Source organism: Neltuma alba, unplaced genomic scaffold (assembly GCF_004799145.2).
Source record: "Neltuma alba isolate B1F8T4 unplaced genomic scaffold, ASM479914v2 tig00012586_pilon, whole genome shotgun sequence".
Lineage (NCBI taxonomy): Eukaryota > Viridiplantae > Streptophyta > Magnoliopsida > Fabales > Fabaceae > Neltuma > Neltuma alba.
In genome coordinates this window covers 289,947-308,182 of record NW_021637038.1, presented here as the reverse complement: position 1 = coordinate 308,182, position 18,236 = coordinate 289,947, and the positions used below count along the sequence as shown (strand labels likewise).

At 35.7% G+C, this 18,236-nt stretch overlaps 2 protein-coding genes across 2 annotated transcripts; one reads left to right on the top strand and one right to left on the bottom strand.

The window, feature by feature from the left end:
* Positions 1-322: 322 nt before the first annotated feature.
* LOC114728952 (proline-rich receptor-like protein kinase PERK1) lies at positions 323-4,993 on the bottom strand. Its single transcript, XM_028915896.1, has 8 exons — positions 4,966-4,993; positions 3,818-4,336; positions 2,764-2,850; positions 2,578-2,648; positions 2,361-2,437; positions 2,051-2,198; positions 1,296-1,457; positions 323-1,008 (listed from the first exon to the last, which is right to left on the bottom strand). The coding sequence occupies exons 2-8, from the start codon at positions 4,203-4,205 to the stop codon at positions 757-759; spliced, it is 1,185 nt and encodes a 394-aa protein (XP_028771729.1). The 5' UTR covers positions 4,206-4,336; positions 4,966-4,993; the 3' UTR covers positions 323-756.
* Positions 4,994-9,453: 4,460 nt separating this feature from the next.
* Positions 9,454-16,969, top strand: LOC114728964 (uncharacterized). Its single transcript, XM_028915908.1, has 15 exons — positions 9,454-9,659; positions 10,763-11,156; positions 11,240-11,417; positions 11,546-11,685; positions 11,762-12,965; positions 13,064-13,164; positions 13,280-13,424; positions 13,835-13,903; positions 14,007-14,052; positions 14,152-14,437; positions 14,579-14,719; positions 14,836-14,971; positions 15,869-16,049; positions 16,166-16,248; positions 16,619-16,969. Exons 1-15 carry the CDS (start codon positions 9,554-9,556, stop codon positions 16,751-16,753), a joined length of 3,345 nt encoding a protein of 1,114 aa, XP_028771741.1. The 5' UTR covers positions 9,454-9,553; the 3' UTR covers positions 16,754-16,969.
* Positions 16,970-18,236: the final 1,267 nt, after the last annotated feature.

The window sequence follows — 18,236 nt, the reverse complement described above, 5'->3', positions numbered from 1 at the left end:
CGCAATTCTTCACAAATTGAAGAGACAAAAAAAACCTTTTCAAGACAGATTACTCAAGTTCACATTACGAGCGGAGAATGCCCATAGGCAGCATTCCTTTCATGTTTATTAATAGGTTAAGTTGCAATTAGCCCCCATGCTTAATAGAGAAACGAAGCTTAATATAGCAAGACTCATGACAATCCCGTCTAACCAATAATTTATCTCAGTTTCCAATAACATGGAATGATAACGTCATGAGTCGGCAATTCCATAAATGTATAAATTCGATAAAAAGTAACGGGCAGAGCAGACTACTAGTATCTTGAACGTGGAAACACCATTACTCATAATATTAACATTACTATAAATACAAGAAAAATCAATGCCAGCAATCTAATTGTATAACGCATCCTTACAAAGGAAACCAAACAAATTCAGATCCACCCCTTCGTCTCAAGACACTCAATGTTGCGGCTTTCTTTTGTTCAGCAGATGTCTGCTTCCAGGGTGAAACCAGCTTACACTCATTTCAATTACATTGCCCAAGAGAATCTTACTTCTGAGGGAAAAATTAAATTGTTGAAATCAACGAACAAACCAATTTGTACGCTGAACCTGCAAAATCTACCAACAAATTATATTTACCAACGACTCAGGTGTTCATTTTTCAACAAATGAAGTGCCAATCCTCCTCCCTCAACTCGTAATAATTATCAGCCAAAGACTCAAAGGCTTCCACCGAAACTCAGCGAATCTCCAGTTCCACATTCCCCATTATTTCTCCTGCGTATTTTGCGGGCCCGAACTGCTTGAGGCAGACCGTTGTTGACCATAATCGCTACTGGGGCCACTGTATTCACTAGTTTCTTGCTCTAGTGCCAGCTTCCTGAACTTCTTTAGGTCCTCATTGTATTGGCCAGCATCATAACCTGAACTTTCGAAGGAACTAAGTGCTCTGCTGTGCCCAGGTGTGCTCCCCTCATTCAGGTCATCCAAAGAAATATTGCCTTCTAGAGCCCGAACTACCTGCTTAATGCCGAACATCTTAATCTTTACAAGCAAGCACTGGATCTCTAGATTCCAGAATTCTATTTGCAAATGGTCAAATTGGATGTCGGAATTTCTACATTCCAAAATATCATCAGACATTCTATCAGATTTTTCCCAGTAGCTTGCAATAACTTGACAATATATTGCAAGTGTTACTGGACTCGTTTTCTCCAGAGAAATAGGTGGGATGCGCAGATGCGGAGAATTCGTCAATAGAAAATAACGGAGAACTAAAAACATGTTTCTACACTTGGTTAACTGACCTGGCTCATTCGAGGCCGATGCCTAGCTGAATAGCGCACACAATTTGCAGCGCAGGCAATCATTCGAAGCATCTCATCAGAGTTGTAGCTATTCTGCAACCTTGGATCAGCAAGAGCATCGAAGTTGCCATTTTCCATAGCTTGAGAAAGCAAAGGTCTTGCCTGTAATTTGCACAGTGTCTTAGTGCCTGATAGGTATATCACCTATCCATTACAAGTTATCGCAGAGCTCTTTTTTTTTTTTGGGGTTAAACCATAATTTCAGTCAGCAAAGGCATTGCTGAACGCTGATAGACAATTGAAGAATTGAATAATGTTTTGTAGACCAGTTGTCTCAACTATTCATTACAAGTATCAGTTTTAGCTCACAGTTCAACAAATCCTTGACATCTTCAAATGGTTAGAAGACAGCAAATTAGTTTGGTAGATTTTCAGCTCACCACATAATTTACTTTCGAAGTGACCCAATGTACAAACTACGCACTTGTGAGTTTCTTAACACCCGCAGCAAATACTAGTCGTGAAAAAAAGATTTCCTAAGCTGGAAAAATAGAAGAAAAATATCCAAATTTAAATAAAATATAAAAAGTAATTATGTAAGCCATAAACAGAGTAACCAGACCTTCTGCCCTGTAGCAATTAGTAGTAATAATCATAAACTCAACACACACACATGCTTAAAAAATACACAAACTGTAATATACCATAAATATCTGTTTCTCGATAGAGAAATATTGATAAAGTATTGTACCCACCCACTCAACCATACTGTCATCTGCAAAAGACTCAGTTTTATCAACAGGTCTTCGCCCTGTAATCAACTCCAAAAGCACAACACCAAAGGAGAAGACATCTGACTTCTCAGTGAGCTTCCCACTGGCAGCATATTCTGGAGCCAGGTATCTGCGTTAAATTAAATCAGAATCAGAATTCAAAACCGGAAAAAAAAAAAAAAAAGCTACAAACAGTTAATAAAAAGGGGGAGGGGTCAAAGAAATATATTACCCAATAAATGTATTTCATAGCGAGACTCAAGAGAAAAGATTCAGCACAATAAAAGTTTACCCAAAGGTTCCCATTACTCGAGTGGAGACGTGGGTCTCAGCATCTGATGAAAATTTGGCAAGTCCAAAATCTGCAACCTGAATAAAAAACAACACAGGCATAAGCGAGTGCTTGAGGGAAAGTGAAATTTTGCACATTGAAAACCCGAAGGTATTGTTTCTCTTGCATAATTTACAAATTTTGGAAGGGAAAAAGTTTAAACAGTTACAAGTCCTACCTTCGCCTCAAAATTGTCATCAAGAAGAATGTTTGATGCCTTGATGTCACGATGTATGATTTTTGGGTGACCTAAAACAAATATTAGACAGAAAAAACCTAAAAATTCCAAGACCACCATGGCGAACCAAAAGAACTGCCAGGACTCTATTGTAGATTAGTCATGTAAATTCTAAAGCAAACTCACAGTCCTCATGCAGATAAGCCAATCCCTTTGCAGATCCAATAGCAATTTTCATCCTTGTTGCCCAGTCCATTGTTGTTCTATCTTTTCCTGGAATGATTATGAATGGAACCATCATGTATGGTTATATATTACCCGTAAGATTATCAAATCTACAACTCAATAGTGGAGCGCCTCGTCCCTTAATAGCCAACACAGGTCAGGAAAAGTACATACTATAATATATTTTCAACAAAAGACCATAGCAAAGTACACAGAAAACCATAACATGAAATCAAAATAACACTTTAACTAAAGTAAACAACGAGGGAATAAAATTGCGTTTCAAAACAGAAATTGTGATCCTCATGATTTTTCTACACCAATAGTAACCATGAGGTCAAATTGAACTAGTAACCCTAAAGCCTTTCCAGCATTCTACACCAATAGTTCTCAGATTACGTTTAAAAATCTTCTCCTCCCAATACCAGAATTTTTTTATAAAAATCTTCTCCCAATCGTTTCTTTCCAACCTTAAATTTCCAATGCACTCAGCAAACTTTGAAAGGTTGATTCTTTAATATTAAACCTATTGATTTATAACCTTCAAATTCTCTAATTGTTGTACAAGGTAGAGTTCCTGTCGACAAATGTATATCTGCACTGAATTTTGAGCTTGTAATTTTGTTTACTCTATTTTTATTCTCATAGAACAGGGGGATGCAATCAGATCCAAAATTGTAACAACTTTATGAAAAATTTCCCCAGATATTGATTTCTAGTTTTCAATCATTCTAATTAGATTTAGCTTCAAATACCTTACAAGTGTTCCAACAGCCCAAGAAAAAATCAACCTGATGTGTTTGATGAACAATGTGCAGTTGTTATTGGAAGCTCGGGAATGGTTCCTAAAGAATAGATCGCAAACTGTATGTGACCATATTTTCAGCAAATGTTATCTCAGGGGAAAAAAAAAAAGAAAAACAAAAAAGAGCAAAGCCATTCTCCATTGTACATCACTTTTGCATGCTTCTCTATTTGGGAAGATGAGGGGAAAAAATTAATATCGGAACCTCACCATGTAAATGGAATTCTAGTGTATTGTTTGGGACAAACTCATAGACAAGCATCCTCTGGACTCCAGCAATGCAGTATCCAACTAAGGAAACAAGATGTCTGTGATGGACTCGACTAATGACCTCCACTTCAGCCTGGAACTCACGCTCCCCCTGTCTGCTTCCAGATTTCAGCTGCTTAATTGCAACAGTTTTTCCATTTCGGAGGACTCCTTTATGAACATAGCCAAAACCACCTTGACCAAGAAGATTTGAGTCTGAGAATCCATTTGTTGCAAATGCAAGTTCTTCATATGTAAACGAGCTTTGTGACAGTCCAAAGGCAATGGCAGGAGATGGTGCGTGGTATTGTCTCTCAGATTCCAAACTTGTGCCACTTGTAGAATACATAGGAGGAGATGCTTGCTGATTCAACAGAACTCCGGGGGGTGGACTTGGCTTGGGAGGCAATGTTGCTCCACCATCGGTTGGAGGAGGAATGCCATGTTGCCATTGCTGGGGTGGACCACCAAACTGATCAGCTGAAGACATTGGCATCAAGAATCGTTGAGAACCAGATTAGGTGCACTTTAACATACATACATTCATCAAATTAAAATCACACTTCATGTATAACGAATTGGGCTAAAAGTTTATTCAAGGCAACTAAAGTAATACGCGTTTGTCCAACCAGAAGCGATCAACCTGGATACAATGCGAAAAGCAGAAAAAGCACAGTGTGGCCTAAGTAAATGATAATGTCAGTCCATTGGACATAGATCCCCTTTCCAGCCAGCAGACGAGACAGAGCATAGTGAGATAAAATAAGTAACTGAAATTAAACATACTTCGTGCGTCGCTTTATATAGAAACTTTTCCTCTAGGAAGCAGTATAATGGAGTCAATGAGTGTGTCATCAATCCAATAGATTTCAGCACATAATTACATTATGTGGAACGTAACGCCACATTCACTCTTCTTGTCGGAGTACTAATCGACAGATGTAACCGACTTATCCATTCGTTATGCCCACTGAATACACCAAACGACGGGAAGAAAACGTTCATATGAATTAAATTAAAGTTTAAAGTAAAATATGACAAGAAACCTGTCCAAAATTTTAAAGAACACAGGTATACACACTACATAACGGAACCCAGGAAAGGCTTACCTTTAGGTTGGGATGGAGGAGCAGCAGAGTAATCGTTCATTCTCATCCTCCTCCGCTTTCTCCTTTTATAGAAAAAAGCACAAATGCCCACACAAGCGAGCATAAGCAGCGAGCCAAACACAGTTCCGACAACTAGTCCGGCTACTGCAGCCTTGGACAGTCCGTCTGAGTCCGCCGCCGGCGTCGGAAGCACTCCCGGAGGAGGTGGCGCCGACGGAGTGGCGGTAGGTGAGATGGAATTACTCGGAGCTGGAGGAGAGGTGTCATTGGTGGTGACAGGAGGCGGAGGAGGAGCCGTGGAGTTGACAGGCTGAGATGTTTCCGGAGGCAGCACGGACATCGCCGGAGAAGAAGGGTTTGTGGTCAGAGAGGTTCAGGTGTGAATGGAGGATGAAAAAAGGAAAATGCGAGAAAGGAAGAGCATGGGAATTTTGAAATATAGAAATATCAAACGACACAAATACCAAGATTGAAGATTGTATCATCACATGGGAAGCGATGAGTAGAATGTGGTGGACTGGTGGTGGGCCATGTCTGATGTCAGTGAGCGACCCTGTGAAAATTGAGAAACGAGAATGGAAACAATTCTGTACGGAAGATTCTATCCTGCGGGAGTTGATTCGTCCCGTCCTGTCGTTTTGTTGGATCTCCCTTGCGTTTTGCCCGCCCAAGGTCTTTTGTCGTCTTCTTAATTGGGCGGCTAAAATTATAAATTCTTTTTTTCTTTTTTCTTTTTTTGGTTTCATCCCCTTTATTTTAATAATTTCCTTCCTCTCATGTTGATCAAACATTTTTAGCTAAATGTAAACCTTAAATAATTAATTTGTAGAGACTTAAAAAATTAGTTATATTAGTTAGGATTAACACTATTTTTATCATGAAATTTAACCTTTCGGTGAAAAAAAATCCTGAAGTTTTGCTCCTGAAATAAGGTTTTAAAAACTAAAAGCACTGTTTTGGGTCAAATTAGGCCGGCCAAGATGAAGTCAAAATTTAGTAACCAAAACTGTTAATTTCAGATTTTAAGAACCAAAACAAAAAAAAATTAAATTTTAAGGACTAAAAACGTTATTAGACTAATTAGTTATTTGTAAAACATATATATTGGTCTTTTTAAAATAATTATTTGCATCGAATAATAAGACTTCCGGTTTTAATTATAACACCTAGTTTGTAAATGATAAATAAAATTTTATAATTAACACCGAAGATAATACTTTCTTAATAAAAAGTTATTACACTACATAAACGTCTTTTCTAATTATGAAAAAAAAATTTAAATTTTGATTTCTCACGTTATAAAACTTTTTACCAGACCATCATAAGCACACGTGCCAGGGATACCCTTATTCTGTTTGGGCGAATTAAAGCGCGTGAATCATTTTGAATGAAAAATGATACTCGTATGATGAACATATGTACGACGAAGGGGGGAAACTGGATTCTAAAACGGCGCAAAACCCACGGAAACATAAAAGCAATAGGATGGAGTTGAGAACTGTTTGAATAGTGTTTGATGGAGGATTCATATTTCAAACGGCTAACCAATAGGCGTCGAAGGTTTTATTGCTGTCACCTCCACCTCAAATTATCTGTCATATTGCTGTCATAATTCACTAACCAATAGGATGGAGTTGAGAACTGTTTGAATAGTGTTTAATAAAGGGTTTTTTTTTTAAAAAAAGAAGATAATCATAACCTAATAAAAATGACAATTACAGGGATGAAGCCCCAAATAAAAAACAATCTATCTATTTATAAAGGGTTTTAAAAATATGGGCTAAATTACATAAAAATTTTCTAAATTTACAATTATTTATAAATAACATCCTTAATTTTTAGAATTTCAAAGGATAAACAGATTATTTATACATGACATAAAATTAGGAGGATTTTGTATAACTTAGCCAAAAAGAAAATATACTGCCTCTGGTCCTTCATATAAAAACTCGTTTAATTTTTATTTTGATTTTAAATATAAGATCCCAATCCACTTTATCTTTCATATATTGATCCCATTCTGTCCACGGTAGTTATTGTAATAATGATAATTCTAGTCAATACACTTAATTAACAAAAATATTTTTTAAAAAACTAACATCTATTTAATACAAATAACTAACGTAATTGATTTTTTAATTAATACAAATTAGTCAACTAGTTTTGATATTAATATTATGCTAACTAGTGTTTGCTTTGGTAATAACGGATGGACGGAGTATGACATGTGGAACATTCAACGTTCGAATTCTCTTCATCTTACCCAAAAAAATTAAATACATAATATTCGTCCAGTTATAGTAGTAATGCAAAAGAATATAAATGATTATTTTAAGCAAAATTAACGAAATGTATTAATTTGATCTATTACGGAAATTTCTATTTTTTTTTATGCTCATCAGTATTATCTTTTGAAAAATAATGATTTTTTTGTAAACATTTTTCAAATTAACGGGTGTTTTGAAAAATGCTTATAACTAAATCCTAAATCTTACTATCTCTGGTTCTAATTATAAGAGTCAGTTGACTAATTTAAAGAGATTAAGAAAAGAAGTTAAGTTAGTTATTTATAATAGATATGTGTCGTCTTTCTTAAAATATCCTTACTAATCAAATGTATTAGTTAGAATTACTATTATTAGAAGGACTATATTAAAAAATATATATAAATATGAGAGACAAAGTGGATTAAGATTTTATATTTAAAACCAAAATAAAAGTCAAACAAGGTCTTATATTAAGGATTGGAGGTAGTATTATGAGGACTAAGACCAATGTTAATTAAATTCTCTTGCATAACAAGTAAAATAGTTATGCATATTCAAATATACAATGCTTCTCCGGATATAATGTAATACTTTCTGAGAAAAACGATTTATTGAAAAATAAATTAATAATTTCAAATAGTCACAATACATTCCATTTCTAAAAAGAGTAACGGCATTATCTAAGTCTAGTCTGCATATTATTTAGACATAATTAGGTGTGAATGGACTAAGAGAGTAAAAGTTTCAGAATGATATTTCCTCTTTTGTTCTTCATTGGTTCACCCATCATTTCATTCACATGCATGAGGTGGAAAATTCATTTCACGTCAACATCTCTAACTAAATGAGATCCGGATGATAAAAAATGCATCTGTTTAGTACTCATTTATTTAGTCCTTAATATAGAATATAATTATTGAGTTAAGTTCGATTCTAAATATAAAATTTATTTTTCATATTGATCAGTTTTTTTAACTTATCGTTTTGAATACTCCTTTAACTATAATCAGGTAAAAAAGGAAGAGAGGATATTAAGAAAGATGATTATGGTGTTTTAGTAAAAACATATTATGTTTCTTATAATTAATTAACTAACTTACCTAACTTCTTTAATGTAATCAAATTAATGAAATAGATCTTATATTAAGGATTAGAGGTATTTGATAAAATCTTAAACATGATTGCCTGTACTACAAGGGTATATTTGCATAGAAAAAATTATAAAATATTAATAATATATATATGAATTCCAAATAGTTTTATTTGTTATATGCCTTTTGGTTTTTAATTATCATCGCTTTTTTCTTTGTTAATTATATTTATTAAAGAGTTTTTATTAAGCAGCAGTTGCTAAAGTAAAAAGTTAAGGTGTCATGAATAATTAATTTAACTATTTTTTTTAATTTTTAAAAATTAGTTATATGTCCTATGTTCAGTATTTAGGATCGGAAGACCTCATGCCTTCCTTTTCTTTCTTTTTTCGGGGGACTGAAACATGCCTTGTATGGTTGTATTTTGAAAGGAGGGATTATTGGGTAATCTTTCCGTTCTTTATTATAAGAGATATTTGATGTTTATAGCATGTTTCTATATATAAGAGACACTTAAAAGTTGTCTCTACTTTTTTGTGTTGATTTCCTATTTTATCCATATTTATTATTTCCAACTCACTCCCTCCCTCCCTCCCACTTCTCTTTCTTTTAATAATTTAATTGTTCTCTCTTATACTCTCTCCTTATTAATGAAGGTATTTTTGGAAAAAAGATTATACTTTTTAAATATTGATTATTTTTAACTAATTTTAACTGTTTTTTTTATCAACGTAATTCGGTTATTCGTCTCTTATAATAAAGAACGGAGGGAGTATTGTTTTAGGCTCATAAAGTTCATAAATTAGAAGGAATGTAACTGACAGTGACGCCATCTGAATTGCCCAGGCGAAGCAACCGGAGAGTGGTTGAAGTTTCAATTTATATCGGGGCTTCGAGAAAGTGCGATGGAAACCCGAAAAGGATGACGGAAAAAATACACACACCCACCGCCACATGCAAACAAACACGATAATGCCAAACATAAAACCTAACGGTCATACCGTTGAATTTCTTCAGCACAGTATGTTTTCCTTCCTCTTCCGCTTCAGTCTGTCCCTATCTTCATCGATCAGTTTCCTCGATATTGTCAGTTGAATTCCGTTCATTTAATGGCAAATTAATTGCACGATCCTCGGCATCATGGGTCGGAGAAGGAAAGACGAGGGGCGTTTGCTTAAAAATTTGTTATTTGTAACTGTAATGTAATTGTGGCGCTATTGACTATTGGATATGAGCACGCCGAACCGGGTGACGGCAAAAAACTTCGTCGAGGATGGGAAGAAACGGATTGTTTTTCTAGTCATGTGCGCTGTGGGACTGTCATATCTCATGTCGTGTAAGTTTCTCAGTGTACGTGCTTGAAGTTTTGATTTTTCATTCTATAGTTCATTTGGGTCCAGAATAGGTACTCTAGACATTTGTGATATTTTATTTATGTGCGTCAATGCAATCTCCTGTTCCGTCCAAATCATGTGTTTCTGTTTTAATCATTTCCAAGATTTTTTTTTTTTTTTTTTTGAGGTTTGGTGCTCTTAACTCTGTAACTTATCTAGTTTGGCTTTCCTAGCAACGCTCTTTTCATGGAGCATTTAAATATCATGGTCTTCACTGTCCGAGCACAAGCGAAAAAATGGTGGGATCAAAATGGTGGCATTTAAAATGTACTAAAACGTAATCGGGGGATTGGAGTACTTTCATATTACGCCACTAAGTTTTAGAGGCTAATTTATTTTGTAATGGTGGTTGGAGTCAGTATACGAAATCATGTATCCAACAGTATTGCTTTGGCTTTTCTTTTCTTCTTATGGTTATTAATGAATGATTTGGTCCAGATGGATTAAAAATATGATTTGGTCTGTATCATGGGTCGACAAGTTTCCTTTGCAAGCATCGCAGCGGAAATTTCTTTGTTTGTCTTTTTTTCTTGGTAAAAGTCTATGCTTGACTTATAGTAAGCAAACTCTAAACTACTCATCAAGATAGGAATGGTTGCTGATCCTGTTGTGAGTGCTTACTTCTTACAATACAAGTCGTGCTTTATGTCATTTATGCCGCTACAGTTTGGTTTAGCCCCTAAGCTTGATAAGGTTCGCTGGCTGCATGAACATATTGCTTCTAGTGTTCGTTTGATGTCAAAAGATTTCATTGACATTGTGACTGACCCAACTTTGCTGCTAGAGCCTTATTCCCTCACTGCTGGACCGCACCCTTTGTTTTCCTCTTTCTATGGCACATGGCTTGCACACTCTTATCCTTGTTTATTAGGTTGCCATCTTGTGCTTCTGATAAATAGTATTTAGTTTTACGAGTAGATATATACTTTAAAAATTTTAACCTCTCCATTATCTGGGGAACAAGATTTTATACTTTGTACTTGTTGATTTTGGGGTTCATTTGTTTCCAGGGTCTTGGTATTAACCCTTTTACTTTTCATTTCAGTGACTAGCTCATCAGTTTGGGTGAACTTGCCAGTTGCTACCTTTCTTGTTATTGTTCTCCGGTATTTATCACTAGATTTTGAAATGAAGAGAAAAGCTGTAGCATACAACAGTAGACCCTGCACAACCGCAGCTCAGTCTTCAAAGAAACCTCTTGAGTCTCCCAGAGTTATCGCAAAGTCTGATTGGAGAAAAAAGGTGAACTCGTCTGTTGTTGAGGAAGCAATGGAGCACTTCACTAGACATCTCGTTTCTGAGTGGGTGACTAACCTGTGGTACTCTCGGTTAACACCAGATAGAGAGGGTCCTGAGGAGTTAGTGCAAATAATAATTGGTGTTTTTGGAGAGATTTCAGGACGGATGAGGAATATAAACCTGATTGAACTTTTGATGAGGTTCTTTATTTCATTTCTTGTCGATGATATTTTAGACACTATTAACTGATTGACTGATTATTAGCTTTTACTTTGTGGTTTAGTGATCTTATTGATCTTGTTTGCACACACTTGGAGGTGTTTCGTGCTACTTTGGCAGAAATTGAAAAGCAAAGCTCATCTCCTTTAACAACTGAATCTCGAGATACAGAATTGAAACTTGCATTGGCTGCAGAGGACAAATTGCATCCTGCTTTATTTTCTGCTGAAGCTGAGCACAAGGTTGTCCACTTTATAGTGTAATCTGCGTATGCTGAACAATGAGTAATTAAGTCTTATCCAGTAGGAATAAATTCTATTCCTCCTACCTCTTAAGTTTGAGGAATATTACATGTGTTCTTAATTGACAGGTTTTGCAGCATTTGATGGAAGGTCTTATGTCGGTCACTTTCAAGCATGAGGATCTGCAATGCTCTTTCATCCGATATGCTGGTCGAGAACTACTTGCACATGCAGTGATGAGACCTGTTCTCAACTTAGCTTGTCCAAGGTATCATTTGAGCTATTTTGCTTTATTTTTGGCATTTGTTGCTATTCTCATTTCCCCTTTTTCTTTTCACTGGCAGATTTCTTAATGAAAGAATTGAATCTGTGGTAATTAATAAGACCAAACTTAACAAAGGAGCTAACACAGTTCAAGAGGCATCTCACTCTATGGATGATAGACTGAAGATATCTTCTGGTCGTTTTACTAAGCATTCCGATTCTTCTGTTACTGGTTTAGAGCTAGTACAGCTAGGAAATAGTCATTCTAGAACTGCAGAGTCATGGGTGGAGCATAATGCTTTTGATACTTTTTCTAAAGATCCATTGCGTGCGATTGATGCTCTATTATCACTTTTATGGAAGTCATTGCCGTCAAACTCCCGAATTAGTGATAATCAAGGTGTTAAACAGTATCACTCAGGAGGGCAGTGGGGTGATATCTTAGATCTCCTGTCCCAGAGGAAGAGCGAAGCTCTTGCTCCAGAACATTTTGAGAACATGTGGACAAAAGGGAGAAATTACAAGAACATGGATGGGGAGAATCAGTCAAGTGAGCTTGTCCCACAACATGTTGTGGGAGGAAAATTGCCAAACATTGATCATAAGAAGGCAATATCAGGACCTAAAGAAAAGGAAACTAATTCTAAACTTAATATCTCCAAGGGTGCCGGTGCTAATTTGGGAAGCAGTAATCGTTACACGGTAGAAGACACTCTTTGTGCAGACCAGAGTAGATCAACTGGCCCATCAGTTCCATCATTTCAAGATGATGACCAAAGCCGCATGCGTTTGCTGATGATTGATTCAGGGAGCAGTACCTCTTTTACATCTGAAGATGACGAAACTAGCATGATCAGCAGTCTCAACTCCACAGGAACTAAAGTTTGGGATGCAAGAAGAAATAGAGATCGGGGTTTCTCTCTCACTCACCACCCACTTGAACATTTTGATAGTCATAATACAAAGGTGAATAAGATACAACCGCGTTATCAAAGACTATCCAGAACCCGATATGGCTGGAAAAGGTCAAGTGGTCAAAACATGCAGGAAGTTAAGAGAACTAGCTTTTTATCTGGAGATGGACATGATATACTTGAGTCATCAACATCAAATGCAAACTATGAGGATTTTATTCAGTTTGGCGATGATTTGGGTAGAATACATAGTGGAGCAGCAGCTTCTACTGCAGCATCCTTTATTTCCAGATCAGAGTCTTGCAGTTTTGCTGTTAATCCCCTGAAAAGTTCACTTCCAGTAGATTCCTTTTCTAAATTGAGATGTGAGGTACTTATTTTATTTGTAGGTTGCAGCTCCTTTAGTTGATGATGCTTGACTTTTTTTTTTCCTAATGCATTTATTTGCAATCTAATTAACTGACACAGGTCCTAGGCGCAAATATTGTGAAGAGTGGGTCAAGAACATTTGCTGTCTATTCCATATCTGTAACAGATGTAAATAATAGGAGTTGGACAATTAAAAGGAGGTGCTAAGTTTTCTTAATCCTTCATGGATTTGTTCCTAATATTAGTCAGTTAAAGTTGTCTTCTTATATGTTCTCTTTAGGCTTACTTCTGTGATGTTTCTTTTTCATTTTTAAGGTTTCGTCATTTTGAGGAACTACATCGGCGCCTGAAAGAGTCTCCTGATTATAACCTTCATTTGCCTCCAAAACATTTTCTATCAACAGGTTTAGATGTAACTGTTGTCCAAGAGCGTTGTAAGTTGTTGGACATTTATTTAAAGGTCAGAAGCTTAATTTGTTCAGTCCCTTGTTAATTTAAATCGTGTTCTCATTCTTAAGATATATAATAGCGTTCAGAACAAAGCTTCGTCTGACTTCTCATTTTTTTCCACATGGGTTCTTGTTATAATGTGATCCCTCATTTCCAGGTCCCCACTGTTCCTGTGACTGATTGGTAGGTTCTTATTCTTGATGAACATTAATTAAAGAGTGAATTATCCGGTTTCAGTTTTGTGATAAAATTGAAGTATCAGTACTTTGATACCGACAGGATAGATGTTGAACATGAATGCATCCATATTTTGAGATATTACCTACACATGCATAGTATAGCATTCTTTTCCCGGCTTTTCTGATCATGTTCTTTTATACCTTGATTATTTCTATTGACTCATGGCTTATTGCTACTCAGGAGCTTATGCAGCTTCCAATAGTTTCAGGATCAATTGAAGCATGGGACTTTCTCAGTATTGACTCTCAGGTCTGTTTTTATGTCCAACAAGTTTTCCTTTGTCACCAACACTTTTTTATTTTATTTTTTTTTAATATTCTGGCTTATTGCTTGCTATTGCATTGTATTGCAGACATACCGATTCTCGAATTTGCTTTCAATTGTCAAAACATTGTCAGGTGATTCATGTTTGATGGATATCGTTGGACATGCATATTTTGAATTTTTCCTATCTTTTGACTTGTTTTTTTTTTGTTGCTTATTGGAAACCAACCTAGTTGACATGGATGATAAACCATCTGAGAAAAGTAAAAGCACCTCCAATTTTTCTATACGTGACCTCTTTGCCTCCAGAAGAGAAAACACTGTTGTTAAAAGTAATGAGGCTGTTCTTGATAAGGAATCTCGGGTTCATTGGAAAATTCTGGCATTGATGCAAGTGCTAGAGCAGGGAAGAGTGAAACTTCTCCTGAGAAGTTGCGAAGAACGCAAGGGAAAGAGCCTGATGGTTCCATTGAGGTGTCTGATTTACTCCATGATACTTCTGACGCTCTTCCTACAGAGGTGATTCTAAGATAAACCCAAATTTTTGGTTCTACATACGCTTATTTACATTTTAGACTAGATGAATAGGTATAATATTTATCATTTCATTTGCGTCATGCACGATGAAACAATAATGCCTGATCGTCATTTGCTTCCTAGGCACACTATCATATGCATGGCTGCAATACTGATTCTGACTGATTATAATTCTTCTATGCAGTGGGTGCCTCCAAATTTGAGTGTTCCCATATTGGATCTGGTTGATGTTATCTTCCAGCTTCAAGATGGTGGATGGATCAGGTAGTCTGAAAAGTCACATTTCTTTCATATCCGTATCTAAAAGCTAAGATGTTTGGTTTTAGATCCGATGTGAAGTTCAGATATGCTTACATTATATATTTTTGTGCACGTTACAGGCGGAAAATTTTTTGGGTGGTTAAACAGATCCTACAACTAGGAATGGGTGATGCCTTTGACGATTGGTTGCTGGACAAAATCCAGCTGCTCCGGAAGGGGACAGTGATTGCTTCTGGGATCAGGCGAGTTGAACAAGTAATCTGAAGAGCCTTTCACTTTTTGAGAATTTCTGTTGTTCTGAGTCTCTTCAAACATTTAATTTAAATATGGATGAATAACACTCTCCTTCCCAGATAGATATTCAAATTATATAATTGTGCCTTCTATTATGGACATAAGTATACAAACCCCCATTAAAATAAAGAAATGGCTAAAATAACTTTAAGAATATTATTAGTTTCTTTTATTAAAAATAGAATTTGCTAGTGAGCATCCCTTTTAGACTTCAGTGTTAATTATTTATTTTGTTTTGACAATCATTGGTCTTTTTTCTTTTACATGAAAAGAGCGAGTACCTCCAAACCAAAAGGAAGTTGAATATCTTGTTTGCTTTAGTGCATATAATACTTACTATGTTATTTAGGCAATATGTTTAAGTGTCTTATGATCAAAGTAGTTTTTTTTAATTGCCAAGGAAGTTAGAGTTTCTTTTAACTTCCGAGTTCAAGCGGAGTGTCTTTTTCAAAATAGAGAATACCATATAATTTGGACCTTTTTTTGAAAAAAGAAGAGAGTGTAATTTACCCTCTGAATAATTGAGACATGGTCTGTTACTATTTTTGATACAACCTAGATTGGAATAATACATGTTGCGCCGTTGGATGTCCATTTGACTTAATTTAGTGCAGGGGAAGCAAGTATAGCTTATCTTCTTAAAATCAAACTTAAGGGAGGGGATTGCATTTTCTTAAGACGGGAGATTCATGTAATTTGGGTATCTTGTATTGGGAAGGGGTGTACTTTACCTTTAAATATTGATAATTTTTATTTTGCTACAACCCAGTGATATTCCTGAGCAAAAAACTCAGCTTTGAATAGCATGCTAGACAAAAATATATGATGTTGACATGAGTTGTTGGACAATCTATATAGATACTATGGCCTGATGGAATATTCATAACCAAGCATCCAACTCGATGCCCGCCACGTTCCAGCCCAGCTCAGAATTCACCTCACGGCCAGAAACCTAAAGATTTATGTTCTCAGAGCATGGAGGATAAGCAGAAACAAGAGGAAGAACGTCGTGCACAGTTTGTGTACGAGCTAATGATTGGTAATACATGTTGCACATTAGCTCTCCAGTTATTTCCAGAATTGACAGTATTGAATATACTATATTTAAGCAAATGGCTTCTGCCAAACAAATTATTGACATTTCTGTGCTTGTAGATCATGCACCAACAGCAATTGTAGGTCTTGTTGGTCGCAAGGAGTATGAACAGTGTGCTAGGAACCTCTATTTTTTCCTTCAGGTATTTTTCCTCTTTAGGATTTTGTCACTAGTTTCTTCCATAAAACATAAGTGTGTGTGTGTGTGTGTGTATCACCTCAACACCATGGTTTTCCCCCTTGTAATTAAATTTAAAGCGGCATTGTTATCCTCCTTTTTTAATTCTAGTTATTAGCACTGGAAGGGGTGAAGGAGCTTATAGATGCAATATTTCAGGTTAACTGAATGATTCTATGTGGTTTCCAGCGGTTTTGTTGGTGCCATTGTCATCTAAATTCTAGCTTACTGAAGTAGAATTCAACCGATATTATTGCTTGGGGTTTAGAATTCCCATTTTCACTGATTGAACATAAGATCGCAAGTTGTAATGGCTTTTAACTCTGTTCCTGCAGTCATCTGTTTGTTTGAAGCAGCTGGCTTTTGACCTTCTTGAATTACTAATGGTGACAGCATTTCCAGAACTAGATCATGTATGCAAGCAGCTGCACGAAGAAAAGCACAAGTTTGGCGAATTCAATCAGAATTAGATTATCCATGGGTTACATAAATTTTTTGACGGTACTGGCTGCCCCATGTTTCTCTGCAACCAACCAAGTATTTGTCTCTCTGCATTTTTACCGCATCATGCAATTTCTGGATTCAGTACTAAAGTCTGGCTAGATCAGCCCTCAGGCGTTAACAAAAGTCTGAAGTCCAAGTATGTACAGAATACCAAACAAGGAAAGAAAAAAAGAAAGTTTTCTTAGGAATTACTCCATTTTGAGCCTAACCCAATTTGAGTCTGAATTACTCTGAGTCTACTTTAACTTCGGATACCAGATTATTTGTGAAAAACTAAATAAGCAAATAAGAATCTTTTAGAGGTGTCTAGTTTTGGCTTTGCAAGGAATGAGATGTAAATATTGATTCTACTGCATTGTAGGCTTTCATACGCGGCTCCATGTTACAAGTTTTCGTATCTATAATGATTTAGTTATTTTTTCAATTTTTATCTTTTAAATTATATTTTATCTTTCTTCCGCGCATCTTTTTATGCTTTATTCTCATATATATATATATATATATATATATATATATATATATATTTAAAGAGGATTTAAATAATACTCCTCTGGTCTTATTTATAAGGCATTTTTAGTATGTTTTACACAGGTTAAGAAAAACCTTAAACTTTATTAACTTTCATTTAAAATTTAATAGCTTTTTAACTTTATTTTTATTTAATATACATTTTATCTCATGTAAACAAAGTTAACACGATAATAAATGAGAGATAAAATTATATATTTATATAAAAAATTTCTCTTAATATCCTATAAATAGAATAAAAAAAATATTTTCTCTTTTTACTTTATAAATAGAAGCAGAGGAGTATAATTCTCCTCTAGCATGTAATAGTATTTCGTCCCTTGACATTGGAAAATGCGTTCTGCTGCCGAAGTGGCAGCTTGAGCCAATTTATTTACTTCATTTTTGTAGCAAGTCTCAACCTTTGCACGCCATTCATTGGCTGTTACATTTTGATGATTTTGCGGCGCATGTTTTACATCTCTTCAACAAAGTTTGATTGTGGGGTAAAATGTGTGTGTGTGTGTATATCTCGCCTCCCTTCCCAACATACATCTTGTGTCTGACTTGTGATTTTATCAAAGGCAAAAAGTATTTTGCGCCTTTGTCAAATCATACCTTTATAGATACTTCCCATATAGATAAAAGATTCAAGGGACAGGCTTGAACAGGCTTAAGAAACGGTTAGAGAGAATGAGGGTCCGTTTGGCAAAGCTTATTTGGGCTTAAAAGCTGCTTTTTTTACTTATAAGCCCGATTGGCTGATCTGGTTGTGTTTGGCTGGGCTTAAAAAAATAAGCAACTTATATCATTTAAGCTGCAAAACGTGCGGTCTGAGATAAGCTGAAATTTGTGGCTTATTGCGTTACTGTAGAAGCTTATTTTTGACCATTGAATAGGGGGTCATTTTCATGCTGGGGCCTCATTTTTCTCACTCGGTTT